Raw genomic sequence first — 19,068 nt, forward strand, 5'->3', positions numbered from 1 at the left:
AGAGCAGTTGCAAAAGAATGCTTCAAGTGTTAGACTAAGATCTTTTGTAATTTTTCAGGATAGTGGTTGCTGGAGTGGGGAGTGTTACCTTGTGTATTACGTGTGACTTCTAAAAATGAATTCTGTTCCCAGTCCTTGATTTACTGGCTTTAGAGGACGAAAAGTTCTCATGTAATTGGACCACCTGTGTGGTGTTACCACACAATTCAAGCTATTTGGAAACTTGTTGGGAGTATTCGGCACCATGTGTTCTCAATGAATGAAGTGTGTCTTTGTTATTTTGAGCACTATTCAGAAAGTATTTATAGCACTTGGATACAAGGAATGGAAAAATAATTTGTCTATTTGAAATGACCACCAAAACACTTGCTTTTGATATATCTACCAGAAAATCATAGTGAACTCTAAAGATTGTCTATATTACAAAAATCTTCTAAAAAAAAGCAAAACAAAGTAGGTTTGTCTGTCACATAAGTTTTATGTACTTACTGTTGATGTGCATTTTGGAACCCATTGTGTAGCAACTATTTGGCAAATCACTTATCATATGTTTAAATAAACTTTCCAAAGTTTATTCTGTCTCATACTTTCAAGTGTCATTGGTATTTCACTGACATAGGTTGCACAGTCAGTTTATAACACAAATAGATATTTTTTGTTTTGTTGCATGTCCATCTGATTTTTTTAACTGTTTTTGCATTGGATTTAAGTGATCAACTGGTTTTGAAATAATGCTTCAAAAAAGTATCTAAAGCAGAGGCTTTCAAATAATTTTCAAGACTATTTCACATGTCAATAATAGTCTTTAATCTCTCCCCCCCACCCATTTTAGTAACTTTTCTAACGAAAGTTCATTCTCATTGGTTAGAATAAGAGCCAAAATTTACCCTTGTCAAGCAGTGAGATGGGTTATATTTATTTAGATTCTTTGTTTATACATTGCCCTTTGTTTTAGTAGCTGAAGAATAACTTTGCCTCTTGAAACTACAGAGGGAATCTTACAAAAGCAGAATGTAATGTTGGAATCGGGTTGATACCCTCATAATCCTTGAAAAAGTGTAAAACCCTTGGCAGTGATTGCCCAAAGTCTTGGTTTTATGTCTCTTATGGAAGAGAAGCTAGCAGTTAGAGGTGGATGGGTGTCATGTGTCATGCCTATTGTTATTTGTAGGGCTTGATTCAAACCAGTGGATGGCTGCTAAGTCCTTTGATGCTAGTGCTCGCCATCCTGTGACAGAATATGGAAGCACCCTGCTCAGTCTCTGGTGGAAAAGGATTTACCTGAGTTCAGCTTTCCTTTCCTTCTACTCAGGTGCTCAAGGAAAGGACCATAGAAGATTGGCTATTCTGGACAAGGGAGGGAGGAATTGCCTCTAGGAAAGCAGGATTCCACTCGTGTCATAGTACTGAGCTGTATCTCAAGCATGGGAGATACTGACTTTTTCTGGAGATGTTAACTTATTTACATCCTGTTGTCTTCCTCAAGACCTTATTGACTGGATTTTTTTTGTCCCAGACAGTTATTGTATTAACTTACTTATTGGAAGTTCCAGTGTGTGGTTAGAGCTGTGAATGGGAATTGGCAAATGCATAGATAGGTACTGCACAGGACAGTGATTCAGCATCTCAGATCAATGTTTCTGAGTAATGTAATAAATGAATCCTTGGCTCTAAGGGTCATGGAAAGATAACAAGGGAGAGTATCTTCTCTGCTTAGATTGAAGGCTGTTTCTCTGGCTTTCTATTCCTAGCCCAATACCCGGTAGGGAATAGAAGGACAAATAGTGGTATAGTGGGCGAACTGGCAAAGCCCAAAAAATGGGGCACCACTCAATGATTTTAGCATGTGACAAAGTTTCTTGCTGTTAGGATAGACATTCTAAGGCAATGGTCTGCTTGGCTGTACAAAATAGGTTCTCATAGCAGTGATTTCATGTTGGTGCACCTTATCTGTAGCTACATAGGAAAATGAAGAACAGGGAAAGAAGTGACACTGAATCTCAGTTTTTGTGAGCTCCAGAAGCTAAATTGGGGTTTAGATTGATAGTATCCATGTCCTCAAAATTCTGAAGCTGTGTGGTTTTTCTAAAGGGAGCATGCATGCTATCTTTCATAATGTTTTTATGATACAGCTATACAGTCATCAAGTTAGTTTCATTATCAGGTTGGTATTACTTAGTAAAAGTAATACTAAATTAATACTAAGCATAAGCAATCCTCGTACATTGTAATTGCAGGGAATTGTAAGGAGGAAACCTAAAGAATTTACCAAAGTCAGTATCTATAATTAGAATGACTAAGTATCTTAATACTGAAACCAGATTATTTTATATTTAGACCATAACATCAAAGTCAAATACAAAGATTCTTCTTTAGATTTATTTTTTTGTGTAGGGGTGAATTGTTCCTTTTGCTGAAGGGAAACGTTATACGACAGAACTTAAAGGAACGTTCTTCATGAACAGAAATGCGACAATTTTTACTTGCCAGATACTACACATGCTAATACCAAGTCTTGCAAGACTAACATGGAACAAGTTGTCATGAATCATTGATGAGATTTAAGGTATTCACTCGGAAAACTTCTTTCAGACACCTTCCAAACATCATTTTGTCAGTGCTGGTGCACACATGGATGCACATGTGTGGGATGGATTTGTGTGGGATAGATTGATTTTAAATCAAAGGTGGCTGAATTCCCCAGTATTAGTCCTCTAGTTGTTATTGTTCTGTATTAGTCCTTAGTTTTTCCTAAAGGAAGGTTGGTTTTTTTTTTTGTTTGTTTTTTTTTTCCCCCCTTCATACCCTCTTCTGGTTCATAGGATCTTTGGATATTAGGGCTGGATGGTACCCAGCAAGGTCATCTAATCCTGATCCCTACTCAACAGAATCGTCCCTGAGTATAAACCATCCCAGCCAAGTGTCTGCCTAACCTGCTTTTGAAAATTTCCAGGGATGGAAATTCCACTTTTCTATGTAGCCTGTTCCAATGCTTGACTACCTTCAATCAGACAGTTTCTCTTAATCTCTAAATTGAATTTCTTCTGCTTTGGTCTATTACACCTAGTCTTGTCCCCTGAGGTTACATTCTATCTCCATCCATAATCACCCTTCAGATATCTGAAGACTTTTATCAAATTTCCCTCAGTCTTTTCTTCTCCAGACTAAATAACCCTAAGTCTTTCAGCCTGTAAGTCATGCTTCCCAGGCTTCATTTTTGTCACTCCCCTCTGCGCTCTTTTCCAAGCTGTCCACATCCTTCCTGAAGTTCATGGCCCAAAATTGGACACAGTACTCCAGGTGAGTGGCTGGTAATAGTTAAAAAATCTAGATTTGCAACTATATAAAATATTTACGCAAAATTTGGTGGTCCTTAAATTCTTAACCAAGAGATGCACTAGTCATATTTAATCAGTTATTTAACTTAACATGCATTTATTTAGATTTGTAATGTTTTGCAACTTTCTAACATAATGAAGTGTAAATTGTAGTTGTTGCGTGCTAGGCAACCCCCAGCATGCATGCCAGAGCATGGCATGCAAAGGCATTTTGCTTGGCATGCTCACCTCAGGGAGGGGAGGACAGGGCTGCGCTGCTACAACAAGGTTCAGGCCCTTTATGACTCCCTGCCATCTCCCTGGCACATGTACATCTTACAAGTCAAGGTTGCAGGTGTTTTTGGCGTTCTGCCCAAAAACATTGCCATCCCTTTACTAGACTATTAATTTATTTTTATTTGTGATTTGCATCAAGCTGCTGTTGGATAGAAATCAGCATTCAGTTAAAAATGTGGGGGGAAAGCACTTACTTTTATTAATGTTTTTTTCATCTGCTAAAAGTAAATGCCAAAAACCAAGAGTAAAGTAAGGTATTTAAATGCAAAATGTTCAGTTCTCCCAATCTTCTGGACTCTTAAGAGTAGGAGCCAGAACTTTAGTGTCCTGCTAATGATGTATTTACTCAAATCTTAGGTAACCCTGAATTTCAGGTAACCCCCCAATAATTAGATTCTATACATGGAAGATTTATAAATTTGTTATAATTTTCCACATATAGAAACTAAATATTGGAGGGTCATCTTTAATTTGTCCCTTCTTCCACTGCTGCAGGGGGGGAGGCAGGTGGTGTGGAGTGTTTTGATAGAAGGAATGTTTTTACTGTGCTTTTTTACAGTTTTGTCCTTTTGAATACCATTTTTGCTTATCCCCCTGCCTGCCCCACTGAAGATGGGATGCAGAGGTTGGGGGGAGGGAGGCAGCAGCTGTAGCTATAGCCCTGACCCAGGTAAGAGCTGGAGCCTGAGCCATAGCAGCCATGTGCTCCCCACCCTTGATTCTAAAACAAGGGTACCCCCCATGTTAAGTGGGGGGAGGGGGAAACTTCATCTTAGAATCGAGTAAAGCAATAGTGTTTCTCACTAGAACTTCTCCTTGAGCTGAGGCTAGCATGGTCTTGTGCTTGATGTTCTGATTGCCTCCCTAAAGGTAAGGCCTTTTCGGCCTTATTTATTATTGTCATGGTTGGTGGATTTTACTTGCTACTTCTAAACTTCACTGCCAAAATCAGATGCATGGCATGTCTTGAAGACGTACAGAGATGGTCCATTCAGGTTTTAAATTAGGACTTGTTAGTGAGCATCAATTTGAAAATGTCCTGTTTAAGTAACTTAAAAAATATTAAATGTTTAAATGAAGTACCAGAGGGATTGTAAGTCTGTAAAATCCTTCAGTCTCCCCAGGAACTTAAAATTCAGATGCATGAGACAATTTTTGAAAAAGATGGCAGACAGCCTTACTTAGCTGAAAATGTGTCGATGATGACATTGTTGCCTGTTTATGGAAGTTTTTAAAAGGCAAGGATTTTTGTGATGTTAGTGCAATACACGATTGCAATAAAGTCAGGCAAGCTTTTGAAAGCCTTGCCTTGTATTTGAAAGCTTTTCTAAATTTATCTCAACATTTCAGTTAGTCCAAAAAAATCATTGGCTGTAATTCCTGGAACGTCATGGCTACATCACTCCAACGCTGCCAAAATATGGAAGTTTTAACATACTAATCCTATAAAAATAGCTGCTTGAGTGTTTTCTATACTAGTCATGCAATGTTCATCCATCAGCAAAATTAAACATAATTTTAATGAACGGTTTATGACCAACTTTTAGTCATGCAACAATCAAAACTATAGCTATCTATACAATGTGCAAATTAATACAGTTTATCCTAGAAAGCCTTCAAATTGATTAAGGTTTTCTATAATTCTGTAAGATTAAACTGTTTTAAAATACCAATTTCTTTTTAAGTTAAAAAAAGGTTTGTAATTATTGATACTTTTTACACATTCTATACTGGAAGTGAAAAGGAAGCCTTACACTGTATATGTGGAAATTGTGTGGTGTTCATACCCTTTGTGAGAAAAATAGATGAGAATACTGACACTTTTTACAATACTACAAATAGAAGAGGTTTTCCTAGAACCTCAATCGAAATTGCTGAAATATGATTTCATACAGTTAATAATGTGATTTTATAGTCTAGCCTTGTTGAAAATACATGGAGACGTGTATTGAAAATGGTGTTTGTGTCATTTTTAATTCTTAAAATCTTTTTAGAATTTGGCCCTGAAATGTAGCGAAAACTGAATCCCACTGCTGTTCTTTTGAGTGCACATTATATTGATAGAGGTTGTATTATTTTTCATATAGTCTATTTTATGTAAAATCCAGTGAGTGAAAGGAATTATGATGAAGAACTGGTATTTGAAGACAGCAGCAGTTTTGTTATCAATCTGTTGTATATTGCTCAAAGACGGATGAAGTTAATGAAATGTATATCCAGTGCATTGTAGTATTTCATTTAACTCCATTGTACTTGACCTCTGAGTGGCTTTTTCCCTTCAGCTGTGTTTTCAGAGATATGTAAAATGCCTTTTAAAAAAACAAACAAGATTTGGTAAGAAAGTTCACTTCCTTAACTTTACTATCTGCCTGATTGTTTTACTTAAAGGAAAATTGATCATGCTGCAGATTTGTATACTAGAAGGTCTTATTTCAGAAAGAATAGATCCCTTAACATTTATAGAACAGAGAAAGTTCTGTATTCTTACTGTTCTTTAGAACTAATTAAATAATTTATTTTTTTGTTCAGGTTTTGACTGGCTCTTCTCGTCAAGGTTACCCAGCCACAGGGTATCAGGATTTACCCAATTGGGAATCTCTAATGAAAATCAAAGAAGGGTTGCTAAGACAGAAAGAAATTGTGATTGATCGGTGAGTAATCCTTGTATGCCTTCAAACTGAGTATTGAACAATAGACTGGACTATTGACATAAACACTGCTTATAGATGTTGACTTCCAGAAAGGATTGGTTGTTTAAAGGTTTTTGGGCCTCAGACTCGTAAAGACTTTTACACAAAGCAGTCACTGGAGAAAAGCAAGTGTGTGCATATGTCTTTGTTGGATCAGGAATTTAGCATAATTTCTCTCTCTTCAGAGCCAGCTGGTGGGAAAAGGAGAATGAGACAAGTTGCCAAGTTTATTGCCTATAAAATTTTTACTGGCTGTAAAATAGTTTTTTCTCCTCAGCCTGTACATTTCTACGCAAGTGACTTACAAGACAACACGTAATTATTTTGTATCCCATTCTTAATTGTCTTTTCCATGTGAGGTAGAGGAAGATGGATGGTTTGCTCTTTCAATGTGGAATTACTTGTTTAATGTTGAAGGCTCTTCTGCCTATATACATTCATTTTCATCTTTTGGTTGCGGCTCTAAAAGCAGTTAAATATGTCTTATCTCCAATCTGTTTGCGTTGATTATGTTATCAAAATCTTCATGATGCAGATTAGAAATACTGGGAACCACTTTATTTGGAACTCGGTTTTCAATAACAGATGTGATGGTTTAAAGTACAGTAGGTATAAGAGTTTATGGGTGAGATTCTATGTTGTGCCTCCAAAAGGCACAGCTCGCTCTCTTCAGCCCAGGGGAATGGGTAGGCTCTGGTGGCTTTCAGCTTCAATTAAAGTCTTCTGATCCCAGAGGCCCTTGACATAACTTGCATCACTTCAGGTGGTCCTGTGTGAGTTGCAGCAGTTTTCCCTGGCTGTGCTTTGGCCAACAGCACTATGTGCTATAGCTTTGTGTTTCCATGTTACTCCTGTCCTGAGAACGCCCCATCAGCTCTTAGATGTGTGTTTGTTAAATTCTAAAGTTTAAGATGACCCAGGACTGTCTTCCTCAGATCCTGTGTTGGGGAAATTTTCCCCATCCAGATTGGGATTTTTGGAGTCCCTTTACTCTGCTTAACCCTTTTATTTAGTATCTGACCTTGCATGTAAGCTTGTTAGTTGTATCAGTTGAAAGCCCAGTTTGTATTTCTGGTTAATCTGTTTCCCTTATACAAGAGATTTCATTACAGTTCATTGTGAAGTTCTTTTGGACACTGAATTCTGTGTTACTTGCTTTTCTGCCTTAGAGTTCATACCAAAAAGGCTTTTTAACATGGTTACCAATATAATCACAAAACTCTGACTTATTCAAAGTATTGTTTTTCTCCCACAGCAGTTTAGGCTGCTGACAGACGTGGAAAAAAAACCTCAGAGCTTTACCAGAAGAGGAAGCACGTTGGTTTGACCCAGTTCCCCAGTGTCTGTATGATCGTGTGCTTCAGTGGGCCTTTTTGGCATTTAATAGCTGTTTCAATCAGCTATTTGATAAAAGCCCCAGGAAGCCCTACTGAAGCACCTGATCTATACAGACTTTGCGTGAGCTGGGCCAAACTATGTGATGCTTCTTCTGGGCATCTTTTGTGCTCAGCTCAGGGGCACATTGAGCTGAAAGTAAAGCGCTGGTTCTTTGTTTTGTTTGTTTTTCACATCTGTAAGCAGCCTTATTTGCTATCTTTGGACTGCTAATAGGAAACACAGGATATTCTGCATCTCTGGGAAGAAGTTAGTTGTGGTGATTACTTTTCAATTAACTATGGAAGAATGAATACATTATAAAAGTTGTGAGTGGGAAACAAAAAAAAAACCTTAAATGACCTCACCTTCATCTGGTTTAAATCAGTGATTCTCTACCAGGGTATTGATGCTTTGAGATCCTTTAGGGTACAGTGGGATGCCACACAGTTTTGGAACTGCTAGATGTAAAAGGTATGATTTCCAAGATAAACACAGAGATATCCAATAGAAATCCAGTGTCAAAACATTTTGCCTTGTATCTTGGTCTTTGTGTTTTTTGCAACAGAAGAATTGCTCTGTTATTTTTGTGTAGTCAAAAAATGAGTGAAATGTGAGAGCTGGTACTTTCTAAGGGGTACCTCAAGTCAGAAAAAGGTCAAGAACCACTGGTTTAAATAGACACCAAATGCTCAAACCAAGCATACAATAAACTATCATAATGTTGGGAGGACTTATTTCATAGGATTTCACAGAGGAGTCAAAATTTCAAAGATTTCACTTTGTGAAATCCTGTGAAATATGAACTTTCATTTCTACCCAGAAGAAGTTTTGCAGTCTTTTCTCCAATGCCTGATGAAGGGTATTTGTGCCTGAAAGCTTGCAATTAACGAAATTTTTTTGCAAAAATCTTGTCAGTCTAATAAAAGATATTATCTCGACTACAAGTCCTGATTGCCTTTTCCTTTAGACTAATACGGCTACAACCTGGATACCTTTCTAGTAACTGGAATTCTTTGAGATGTCTCATCACTATCTATAGTCACATTCCACCCCACTTCCTTTTCTCCTTGAAGTCGTGAGTTAAGACTTTGCAGGTGAGAGCTGGTGGGAAGCACGAACTGACCCTAGTGCAAAGCATAAAAAGGAGCAGGACTCAGCAGCCTGTCCTGCAGGTACTGCTAAAGCAAAAGGTTTCCAGACTTGAAGAGCTGTGGCACATGCTTGCCAAAGGTGAGGATGTGCATAGGGGCTAAGTAACTTGTTTTCTGTTCCTTAATGGAGATATACAACATAGGAATTGTGAAAGAACTGAAGGGCACGGCGGAAGGAAATGAAGCATGGGTAGGGACATGCCTGTGTGGTGCCAGGTCCCAGCTGCCATTTCAACCCTGGATGTTGCACAAGTTAAATGCAACCCTGACACTGCTCTAGCATAGTGGTTCTCAACTTTTTTAGACTTAAGGCATCCTTGGAAAGTGCCAGCTCTCCAGCTTTCACTCATTTTTTTGACTAAAGAAAAATAATAGAGCAATTTTTCTGTTGCAAAGAATTCGGAAAGACTACAACAGGTTGGAATATTCTTGATGCTGTGAATTTGTATTTGACGTTTCAGGGTTCATCTTGTAAATCAGGGTTGCACAGCACTGTGATTGAGAATCGCTGCTCTTAACACAAGGCAGGCATACACCATGCACACAATAGTCCCATGAGTGAGAGAAACTGATGTTACCTTGGTACTCACACCCTGATCTGCACTATGTGGTTAGCTCCTCTGGGGAGGCAATGGGTGCTTTGCATTTAAAATCTTAGATATTTCAGTAGATATTCTAACTTAAAAAAAGAAGAGTCAACTCCACCCCCAGTAAGAGATATCAGAATAAAAAGAAAAATGCCTTTGGATCATAGTAGCTAGACAGATGCCATTTATTTGTCTTTAACATTGGAAATCTGACAAAAACTGCATAGCTGGAACTTCATCAACTATAACAAAAAATGCGTCCTCAGTGCACAGGTAGGTAGGTTTTTATAGTGGAATGGAAATCCAGAGTAGAGTTTTTTTTTAAAAATAATTGTATGTTTGCGTTTCTCAACAGAAACAGTATCAGAAATACCACTGGAGTGGGTAACAGTCAGTTGGATTTGTTTTAGAGTCCCTTCCATGAGTTGAATTTAAAAATGATCAGTTAAGCACTTATGAACAGAATGGTATTAATACATTAAAGCTTATTTAGTTAGTTTTGGTTTAACTTACTTAAATGTATTACTGTAAGGTATGTAATAAAAAACCAGAAATCATAGTGGATTTGAGACAAAGTCTAGTTTTCTGTACAGCCCTAAGGACTGAGTAAAGCAAATCCAAATCATCCCTTTTGCAGAAAATGGATGAGAGGAAATAACCACAAATGAGTGAACAGTCAGAGGTGCACATCACCTTTCCCTTCTGAGTGCAGGTTCATGAAGGACAGTTGGGCCATGAGTGAGGTTCGAGACGAGCTGGCCTTAAGAGCAAATCTGCTAATGCTTTTGTAACATTTACAGGCTGAACACTGTACCCCACATAATTCAAAGTAATTAAAAAAACAGAAGAAACATCTGGATTGTTTGTACTTAATGTATTGTATTATTGTCCAGGATTTTGTTTAAACATGTAACACCACATTATTTTTACCACTAGAGGGAGCAGCTGTTTTTGTATTGGCTTGCTAAATGCTAACATATTTGAATTTCATAAGCTCATGTTTTGCTCTGTGTATTAAAAAAGCTAAAATTTTAACCTTGCTTTGTAATATTTAGACTAATTGTGAACGTGGCCAGCTGTTGCATTCTAGGGATTTCTAACTCGTTGTTAGGCAGTATCTGTCCTGTTCATTTGGCAAGAACTTTTATATAGAGCTTGTGTGAATATATGAGCATATGAAATAGGCTACTAAGAATAATACTGCATTCAATAATGATTATGGGTTTCTTTCTGAGCAGCTCAGAGACAGTCAAACAGCTTTTTAAGGAAAGGTAAATCTAAAGGTTGTAGTTTTAGTGAATAACTTTTATTCCTCAGCATGTAATAACATTAGGATTCTTAGAACAGCTGCCAAATAATTGGCTTTCTACCCCGAGCTAAATTTTAGTTAGAGCTTTCATTTGGGCAGTTGAATTAGATCATTTTTCTTTGCCTTTTATCAGACCATTCTGCCTTGATTAGTTGACATCAAATGTGGTGAAATCTGATTGTGTGCACATTATTGCCACTGTTTGTTGTTCAGTGTATAATTGTAGCTCTTGATTTAAAATTCTATGATGGGTTGCAGCATTTGCTGCATGTGTAGAAATCATAGTTTGAATATAATAATTTTTGGAGAAATGTGGGTGGTTGAATTCATGGGTATCATTAAGTTATGAACTGCTCCAGCTCTGATTGAAGGCGCAGCCCTTGGTTATGTAAGTGGAAGTTCTGTCCATGGACTGGGATTTGTATATGGCCCTTGTGGCAAGGTTTTTTGTGGGGCGATATTTTTTATTGGACCGGTTGCATGGTTTGGATAAAGTTAGACAGACTTTTGAATGCAAGGGAATAATTTTACTTGCCTAGTCTTACGAAGTAACCTATTTGGGAAACTAAAATATTGTTGACTTTCTCATCGATAACCTTGGTAAATGGTTGTTGAGGTTTCTGGTCTTTGGCTACTAATTTTTCATGATGATTTTATCATAAGCCCCCTTAGAACCATAAACAATTACTGTATATATCATCCAAATGAAACAGAAATTATTAAAGGGTTTTCACTGAAATGTTATAGGCTGTGTCAGGGGTTAGCAGCCTGTGCTGGTATGGGCTGGAGCTTACGACCCAACCATCCCTGCAGGCTGGAAGTCTCCGCCCCTGGCCCCTTTTGAGCGGCTGGGTGCCAGATTCCCAGCCCTTTTGCAGCAAGGGGAAACTCAGACCCTGTGGAGCAATGGACTCTGCAGCAGAGGCAAGTGCTGTGGATTGGAGGGATGATTTGGTGCAGCTTCCTGAGACCGATTCCCCTGGGTCAGGTTGGACCACTTCACTGACTGGATCTGGTTCAAGGGTCATAGGTTTCTAATCCCTCAAGTTAAACTTGGCAAGCAGGCTGTAGCTTTATTTTTCAGAGAATGTTTTCATTTTCAGTGCAAATAAAGCAAGACTGTTGTACTTGTTTGGGAGTTCTTTCAGAAAACTTACCAACTCCCACTATCCCTTTTTTCCTTGGTAAACAGCTCTGTGTGTATCCCTCACTGTCTGTTTTCTGTGGGTAGCAACGATTGTGTGATCAACAGCAATGCCATTTGATAAAATGCAATTGCAGTATACCCTCTGACTTCCTCACCTGCACTCTCCTAACTCACTTAGCTCCCTTGAGTCTTATTTTGACATTTTCAAACTATTCTGCAGCTTCAAAAAACAGCCATTTTAAAATCTAACAAATCTTCCAGGTCTTTGTTTCATCTTGCCCCTGAAATATGGTATTGCCTTCACCCTGCCAACACTAAATTCTCCTGAGGCCTTGGAAAATTCAGAGTTCCCTCTGGACCAATGACAGCTTTAGGGTGTCTCATGAAGAAATGGGCTGCACCCATCAGAAAACAAGGACTTTTTCTGTCCCACCCCTATCCAATAACAGGGGTCAAAGTGCCTGTGTCTGTGTGTATGCTAAGGTATGACTTTGTGGGACATAGGGCTCAAAAGGCCAATATCCCCTGGCCTTTTTGTGGCAGAGACTGATTTTTTTATGTCTTTTTTTAGAATTTTCCAGAATGTATCATGTAAAGAAAGGCATGTGAAGAATAGTAGCCATCTAAGAAATGCAACAGTTTACTGTGAAATAAACAAATTGCACAGGATATCCAAAGGTCTGGTGTGGAATAAAGATATCTTGCCACTTGCTTGGGGTGATCAGCAACAAAAGGAAGAGTGAGGAAATTGTGGGTAATTTACTATATATGCCCTTTTCTAATAGTCTGGGGCCTCTCCCGATTTGCCATGAGTTTTCAAAGATGTTGGCCAGCAGCTCTGCTATCACATCAACCAACTGCTTCAGCACCCTTGGGTGTATCCTGTCCAGTCCCATGGACTTCTACCCATCCAGCTTTTCTAAATAGCTCTTAACCTGTTCTTTTGTCACTCTTGGCTGCTCACCACCTCCTGCCAGGTGCAGTAGTCTGGAAGCTAACCTGACCTGTGAAGACTGAGGTGAAAAAAAGCATCAAGTACTTTAGCCTTTTCTGCATCCTCTGTCACTAGGTTGCCTTCCCTGGTATCCCAGGACAAAGCACAAAATCTATTGCCACAGAAAATGTGGTAACAGTTGGTACCAGGACATTGCAAAGGACATCTGAACTTCTACCCCCAGCAATATGGCGAGGTAGGGGACCCAGGGGCATCCCACAAGCCACTGGTTCCACCCCAGGGTGTGCATCAGCAAGCACGGAGCAGGGAACCCCATGGGGTTCCCTTGCTCTGGGGATTCCCAGGTGGGTGTTTCCTGCTGCAGAGCAAGGGAACTCTCTAGGATCCCATTTTGCACTTGCAGATGCATGCCCCAGGTTGAGGCCAGGCACCCAGGACTGTTGTACCATAGGAACTGGCCCCTGAAGTCTTGGGAATGGCAGAGCCCAATTCTGCAGGGACAAGGGCTTCAGGCAATGTCTGTATCTGCCAATCCCAGCACAGCTGATCCTGTGACAAAAACAATGTTTATTTCTAGTCTTAATTCTTTATAACGGGGTTAGTTAGCTTGTTGCATCATCATGCTGACAAAAATCTATTCCTGCTGTTGGGACTGTTTAAAAGTGGTGTTTTCATATTATAAGGCTGTACTGTATTTCCCAGGAACTCATGGTACTAAGTTAGCACAAGTGCCATCTGATCCATTATAAAATAGCCACATCCCTGTTTGGAAAGATAAAGCACCAATTTCCAACTCCTGAAGGACTCAAATACTGGACCTGAAACCTGACACTAGTCTTGAATAGAGTAGTTCTTCTCAAGAGATTTAGATGAGTTTGAATTTGAAAGTAAAGAGCAGGAAGTATTTCTCTGGATGGCTTGAATATTTTTAAAAAAGACATTCTTTGAAGCCATTGATAATGTTAGAATAAGTCTGGAGGGAGATAGATTAGTGGTGAGAAAGTAGGTGAGCTTTCTCTCATCTGGGACCTTTGGCCTTTTGCTGGCCAAAGGCCCCAGATGAGTGTAACTTATTTCTAGTGATTGCCACCACTTACTGGGTGGTGTAGGGGTATGCAAACATTCTGTGTAAACCTGATTATGTACCCACGTTTGTGGGTATGTATGCACATTTGTGCATCTGTAACTACTTGGCCTCAAAGGCTGTTAAAGTACAGACAATCAAAAAGCCTGAGGCTGAATTAATTTAGTCTTTGCTGGTTTGTCTAAACTGTGTATATTGAACCGATTAATGAAGTGAATTGATGTTCACTTTTTAAACTAGAAAGGCAGGTGGACCCCTGCAGCGGCCCATACCAGTAGCTGGGGGGGTGCTAAAGCACACCTCCCAGCCTGCTGGCCACTGCCAAGGGCACCCTGCGGGCAGGGGTCATCCTTGATTGGGTGCCCAGCACACACCCCCCCAACCCCTTGCTATGCCTCCTCCCAGCAGAAACAGTCCCTCCAGCCTAGGGCTTGCTGGTTCTTCCAGCCTCAGGGGGATTTCCCCATCCTCTTCCCTGGCTGGAGGGATGCACTTCCCCCTAGCTCCCCCAGCCCCTTAGAGGCAAGTGCAGCTGGCAGGCAGGTGGGACTAAGGGATCTAAGCCCTGCTCTCTAGGCTGCAGGGGGGAGGAGGGGTGGACAACCTGGTACAGGAAGTTTTCCCCTCTGCATGCTTTACAGACCCCAGCTGTGGGGCTGGTGCTGGCTGGATGGCTGTGTTCCCCTACCTTCCAGCCCCTCAGAGGCAAGGGCACCTGCAGGGGTGGGAGTGGGGTTAAGGTGATACCAGCCTGGCTTGAGGGTCTGTGGAGGGGGAAGGTAAGCCCCACAGAGGGTGCTTTCCCTCCTCTTGTGCTGTGCAGACCTGGGCTTAGGGGGGCTTGGGGTTGTTTCCCCTGCCCCACATCCTACTGAGCTGGCAGGCAGGGGTTAAGGAGCAGAGCCTTTATTGTCTCAGCTCTGTGAAAGCAGGTGGGTGGGGCCAGCTCTGCTGGGATGCTGCAGGACTGAGAGGTAACTTGAGTTGGGAGGGGATCAGGAACATGGTGCACCATCCCTGCATGTCAGTTCTGCTCTGCAAGCTGGTGCTGTGGGAATGAGATGTGTACCAAGAAGGAGCAGACCCTGCTATCCTTGGAGTGCAGGAACTGCAATTCTGACAGTTTTACTTGAGGGGTGCAAGAGAGGCCTTTGCATCACTTCTACTATATACACATCTCCTGTGTGCCAGGGTAGAGGCCTTTAGAATCTGGCCCATGAGGCTGTGCTGCTGGTTTTGGCCCAGTATATTAAGTGCTATAGGATCCCTTTATTTTTGCACCAAGCTGAATAGAATAAGAACATCAACTCTCTTGGTTGTGCAGCATTTGTTTGCTGTAACTTCACCATTCCCTGAGTGAGGCCAGGGGCTGTGATGACTTGGAACAGATAGTTCTTGAGAATAAAATTGTGTGGGAGGGAGGACCCCAGGGACCAGGGGTTGTCAGAAACCTCCCCAGCTGCAGCTGTGCTACAGCTAGGTATATTTCTTCTCTAACAAACATACAGCTGGGACTACATTTAAAAACAGAAACAAAAATAACCCTAAAAGCAGAACACTATCAAAACGCTACACTGAACACTCAGTCCTTCCCCTGGGGAGAAAATGAACGGTATGTGATAGATGCTGGTCATGCAGCTTAGCTCTGGAAGATGGTTGGACCCTACCCTCATGAGAACAGTGCAAGAACCCATGGAATGATAAGTTATAAATACTGTTATGACATCACCAGAAAAAAACCTGCTTATGTAATATAATTTCTCAAAAATACAAATTCCCAATATTCTAAAACAAAATCTTCAGCAAAGCATAATCACTGTTCATGAGTCCCCTCCTTCACCTTCCACCAAGTCTTTTGCAATGCCTGCCTCCAGGTGGACTCCATGTAGCTCTTTGGGGGCGAGTCCTTTCTCACCAGTCCTGGCCACATCTGTGCAAGGTGCCCTTCACAAGGCTCATGTAACAATTGACCCTATGGGGTAGATATAAGCTACTCCCCTTCCCCTCTGCTACCAACTCCCCTGTGAAAAAGTCCTCATATGAGGCTTTGCACAATGCTCATGTGACACTGATCCTATTGGCACATGAGGGGGGGCTTTTTCCTCTTTGCTGCTAATCCTCACTCCCTCATGAAAACCTCCCTCTTGCACAAGTCCTTGTATGAGGTGCCTTTCAGACACCACCAGTCTCATGGGGGGGTAGGGGGAGCTGTGTGCTGTTCCTCTCTTCCTCTGCCACCACCTCTCACACAAGAATCCTTTTGCAAAGACCCCCTTGTTTAATGAGGTTGGGTGTAGGCTGAACTGAGGCAGGCAGAGCCCCTGCTCAAAGTTACCCAGCTCCTGCCACTCCCCTTCCCCAGCAATGAAACACACAGCCCTATTCTCTTTGGATTTGTTTTTTTAATTGATAAGTGAGTAGAATATGAGCACCAACCTTACCCCCCTTATTACATTTGTTAGCTGCTATGTGTCAGTGATTGCTCCCTTTTCAGTACTGTGAAAGTTCAGTGCGGTTCACAGAATAACAATGCATTTTCCTATACCCAAGTAAAACACATTCATATTATTGCCAAACAGTTTTACCTCAAGCTAACATTTGAAAAATGTATAGCACGACCATTTTTCCTTTGTTTCAAGTCAGCTGGCTTTTGTCTGTGCAGTTTTGGCCTTCTAGAAGGCATAAACATTGTAGTGATGTCAGGTAAACTCCCTCCAGATGTGAATGAGATACGCTTTCTCATTCACAAAGACATCTCTGGTTTAAAAAAGAAAACCAGAGAAATGAGAATGAACAGTCCCGTGGGTAGAGAGGGATTGTCATAGTGTGCATAGAAACTGTAGAGAAGTGGGACTAGAAAGGACCCCCCCAGAGGTCACATCCAGTCCCAGCCCTGCCTGAAGCAGTTTCAGGCCTGTGTAAACCAGTCCAGACAAACCTCATGTCTGAACTTTGAGCAGCACAACAGAGCACCAACACTGCCCCTGTCCCAGGGAAAGCAGGGGGGCCACAGCAGCCAGGGTGCTCCAGCTGCCGCGAAAGGCTATTAGAAATAGACCCCAGGCAGAGGTCCTACCCTTGCTACAGAGGAAGGCAAAACCCCCCAGTCGAGACCACTCTGAGCAGGGGGAAAATCCACCTTGACCCCAGATCTGGCATGGGTCTGAGGAAGGCTTAAAAACCCTGTAAGATGCATCTCATGCATGTCTGGGTTGTTCTCCCTGTCAGGCTGAAGTCAGGCCAAGTTTCACCTTCCTGCCCCACTCTGTATGACCAGCAGATATCAGAACCAGATCCCACCTCTTTAGTGCTATTAAATATTGTGCGTGCCCGAGGGGAGAAATGCCAGTCACTGCACACAGCAGAAGACTGGAGGCAGATGCCTTTGTAGTGCTACAGCCCTCACAGGGAAAAAGGCTTCCAAAATGAGCTTACTAGAAATAAATCAACCCACACTTTTTGTCCTTCATACAAATGGAGTGTATGGGACAGGCCCTAGAGGGAGGCTGGAGCAGACCAGACCTGCTGCCATCTGGCTGCCTGATATGGTCCAGCCCCCTTGTACCTCAGAGACCCCTTTTGTGCCCCAGCTTGGTTCCTGCACAAAGCTGAGTTCCTTTAGGGTGCGGAAAGAAGTAACATTGTCATGTGATTGGCCCCCTGTAAGCACTTTACAACCATGCCCTGACAGAAGTGCAGGGCTGTAGAATTACCCTAATGAGGGTTCACATGAAGGCACTCCAAAGCAGAGCTTGATCCCCCACTCACCTGGACCCAACAGATAGCATCACACAAAATAACACTGGTCTGGCTGCAAAGAGATGCCCTGAGCATAAGGGGCAGGGCAGGCCTTCACCCCCACCAAACACATACGAAATAATAGTGTATGTATATCACAGCTAAGCTAGCTATACTATGTTGTTGGCTGGTGGTGGAATTTGGCCCCCGCCATCACAGTAGTGAGACCCAGCTCCAGCCCGGAAGGGAATTATGACAGATGATACAGCTCAGAGGCAGCAGAAGCGCTTGGAGGGGTAGGGAGCAGTGCTGGTGTTTACATACAATAGCAGAATATATGGATGCTGCAGCCGCTCTCTCTCTTCCTGTCTTCTAAGTAGTAGCATGTCCTAGAAGAGGGGAGACGCTGTTAGAAATGCCCTAAGATGGCACTCCCAGCCAGTAGTGTGCAACAGCAGCCTCTCCCTGCCCCTGGCCCCAGTGCATTTCTGTGCCCTCCCAGAGCCACACAGAGCCCAGGGGGGAATGGTGCAGGGCAGCAGCACAGGCAGGACCCACAGGAGTCTCGTGCCTCCCCACAGAGCATTCATCCTGAAGCTGGAGGCAGATGGGGGCACAGCCAACCCCAAGCCTGGCAGGATACTCACCCAGCCTCATACCCAGGCCTGGGGGTTTGGACCCACATGCTGTAATCCGTTGGCAGTGCCTGTGGGGAGAAATCAAGACAACCCATGGTGTTGGATACCTATGCCAGAACCAGACACACCAGGGGGACCTCGAATACCCATCCCAAAACCAGGCGCATCTCAGTGCTGGGCACTGGTGCCCTATACAACTAGCCCCCAGTGCCCACCCCAAAGCCAGCTGCATCTCAGCCTTGTACAGCCAGCCCCCAGTGCTCCAGCCTAGAGGCAGCAGGGATCTCAGCCTCTTGTTACATCTGGCTGTGATGCCCCACCCCACAGCCACCCACGCGACTGGCTTCTCTACCTGTGCTGCATTACTGGTGGCCACCTCCAGATCTAATTTTTGACAGAAGGTGAAACACTGACTGTAGTTTAGGTAAGCCTGGCTGGAGGAGCTTAGTTTCATAGTTTGTAGGGTCAGAAGGGACCTGAGCAGATCATCAAGTCCACCCCCTGCCATGGCAGGAAAAGAGTACTGGGGTCAAACGACCCCAGCAAGGTGTTCATCTAGCCTCCTCTTAAAGACCCCCACGGTAGGAGCCAGCACCACTTCTCTTGCAAGTTGGTTCCTAGCTGCCCTGACAGTGAAATAGCACCTCCTGATATCTAGCCTAAATCTACCCTCTGCCAGTTTGTGCCCGTTATTCCTAGTCACTCCTGGTACTGCTTGGGGGAACAGGGACTCCCCCAATGCCTGCTGGTCTCCTCTGACTAGTTTGTAAAAGGCCAC

At 42.2% G+C, this 19,068-nt stretch overlaps 1 protein-coding gene across 1 annotated transcript in view; it reads left to right on the top strand.

The window, feature by feature from the left end:
• The window catches only part of CEP85L (centrosomal protein 85 like), a gene marked incomplete at its 5' end in the record, with an annotated part of 222,373 nt that overhangs the window by 137,751 nt on the left and 65,554 nt on the right, over positions 1-19,068 (top strand). The window contains one exon of the mRNA XM_019520218.1: positions 6,144-6,265. Within this exon, the coding sequence (XP_019375763.1) occupies positions 6,144-6,265 (122 nt within the window). The remainder of the gene's footprint in view (positions 1-6,143; positions 6,266-19,068) is intronic.

The sequence above is a fragment of the Gavialis gangeticus genome, unplaced genomic scaffold (genome assembly GCF_001723915.1).
Source record: "Gavialis gangeticus isolate Ggan-Ray unplaced genomic scaffold, GavGan_comp1, whole genome shotgun sequence".
Lineage (NCBI taxonomy): Eukaryota > Metazoa > Chordata > Crocodylia > Gavialidae > Gavialis > Gavialis gangeticus.